This window comes from Chlamydomonas reinhardtii, chromosome 8 (assembly GCF_000002595.2).
Source record: "Chlamydomonas reinhardtii strain CC-503 cw92 mt+ chromosome 8, whole genome shotgun sequence".
NCBI lineage: Eukaryota > Viridiplantae > Chlorophyta > Chlorophyceae > Chlamydomonadales > Chlamydomonadaceae > Chlamydomonas > Chlamydomonas reinhardtii.
This window is the reverse complement of record NC_057011.1, coordinates 1673426-1675491: the sequence shown is the minus strand read 5'-3', so window position 1 is coordinate 1675491 and position 2066 is coordinate 1673426. Positions and strand designations below refer to the sequence as shown.

The 2066-nt window shown below is 70.9% G+C and overlaps 1 protein-coding gene across 1 annotated transcript in view; it reads left to right on the top strand.

Annotated features, from left to right (window-relative positions):
• The window catches only part of CHLRE_08g365720v5 (uncharacterized protein), a 10226-nt gene that overhangs the window by 5321 nt on the left and 2839 nt on the right, over positions 1–2066 (top strand). The window contains exons 10-11 of the mRNA XM_043064924.1: positions 66–715; positions 1335–2044. Coding sequence (XP_042921925.1) covers positions 66–715; positions 1335–2044 — 1360 coding nt within the window. The remainder of the gene's footprint in view (positions 1–65; positions 716–1334; positions 2045–2066) is intronic.

Below are 2066 nucleotides of genomic sequence, written 5' to 3'. Positions count from 1 at the left end.
CCACTGTGCTGGAACGCCGTGGGTGGCGCGCCTGACGCCGCGGGCGGTGTGGGCGGGCCGCGCAGCGGCGGCGGCGGCGGCGGCAGCGGCGGCGGCGGCGGACATCTACGCGCTAGACGCAGATGAACGTGATGAAGACGACGAGCGGGTTTACCCAGCAGCACTCCATGCTTCTGCTGCAACCCCGGCATTCTCCGCCGCTGCCGGCGGTGCCTTGCGCGCTTCCCCATTCGCGCTCCCGTCGCCGCCAGCCGCGCTCTCCTCGTCGCCGCTGGCCGCCCTGGCACCGCCGCACCGGGCGGTGGCGTCTGCGGCCTCTGACGGATTGCTGGGAGAGGGGGAGGGCGAGGCGGCGTTGGAGGCGTCGGCGCTTCGGGGCGGGCGGGGGCTTCGGGCCAGCGTGTCGGACAAGAGCCGCAGCGGCAGTGGAGGTGGAGGCGGAGGTGGAGGCGGCGGCGAGGGACACAGGATTGCTGCAATCACCCGCTCTGCGGCGGCGGCCGCAGCCGCCGCTGCGGCGGCGGCAGGGCATGCTGGCGGCAGCGGACGTGGCAGCGGCGCCGGAGCCGGCGCCAGCGCCGGTGCCGGCAGCGCTGCCAGCAGCATGCATGTCAGTGGGAGCGGCACCGGCGGCGGCGGTGTAGGCGGTGCCGGCGGTGGGGCGTGTGGGGGTGGGCTGGCGGATGACGCCGCGTCCACTGCCACAGCCTGGCAGGTGCGGGCGCGTGTGTGTGTGTGTGTGTGTGTGTGTGTGTGTGTGTGTGTTGAAAAAAACACGTGTGTGTGTGCGTGTGTTAAACAAAGAATCAAACGGAACAATTCCGCCATACACGCGCGCGCAGTTACCAACAAATACTGACGCCGGTTACCGAGCTCCGCACGTGTGTGCGTGTGTGTGTGTGTGTGTGTGTGTGTGTGAATCTGTGTGTGGGGCAGGGAGCCAACGGCACACGGCAACTGACCGGAAAAGCTTGGGACCTGGGTAGACCGCGAGCATTGAATGCCCCCGACCTCCAAAGCGCGGCACCAAGCGAGCCTGGTAGTCTTGCACCGGGAGCCAGCGCCTGGAGCCAGCGGTCTTGTATTCGCCTGCCCACTTCAGTGTGCCATCGCACATGCCAGCTGTGTGCTTGTGCCATTGTCATTGCGCCGCCTGCCCCCCAACCGCCGTGGCGTCGCCATAATATCTAAACTACCGTAGTCGTATCGTAGTCATGTACTCATATGCCTCGACACCCCCTCCCCCCGTGAAATCGCCTACCGTCTACCACGTGCGTCTACCATCTTCTGAGCTAATCATGAATGTAAACCCCCCTCTCCCCCTTCGCCTGCAGGTGTCCTCCTCCTCCATGTCCTCGGGCGCCTCGGCCTTCTCCATCCGACACCCCGGCAGCAGCGACGGCCGCGACGCCGCCGCAGCCGCCGCCGCCGCCGCGGGCGCCACCTCGTGCGGAACCGGGGACCGCGTCATTGCGGCGGCGCAGGCTCAACCGCAGTTGCAGCAACAGCAACTGCAACCGCCGCATCAGCAACTGCAGCAGCAGCAACCGCCACACAGGCGGCGGCCGCCAACGCCGGCGACGGAGCCCCCCGCCGCCGCCGGCCCGGTGGTGGTGCGGCTGAGCATGACCGTGTGCGGCACCGCCGACTCACTCGGCGGCGGCGGCGGCGGCGGCGGTAGTGGCGGCCGCGGCGGCGGCGGTGCCGCCGCGGCGGCTCATTCGCCGCAACAGCCGCTACGGCCGCTACAGCCGCCGTCTGACCTGGAGCTGCTGGCGCTGTACGGAGGGTCGTACCTGCCCGTGACCGACATGGAGTGGGGGCCGGAGCTGCGGCCCGCAGCCACGTCGGCGGCGGCTGTAGCGGCGGCGGCGGCGGCGGCGGCAGGGCCGCAGCTCGTGGAGCGGGAGCTGGCGGCGACGCTGACGCTGCCGGCGGGCGCCGCCGGCGGCCCCGTCAGCCTGATGCTGCTGCGCCGCGGCGGCGGCGGCAGCGGCGGCAATGCGGCGGCGGGGACGGTGGGTCGCGCGCAGACGCTGCTAGTGTTGGGCGGGCCGGATGAGGAG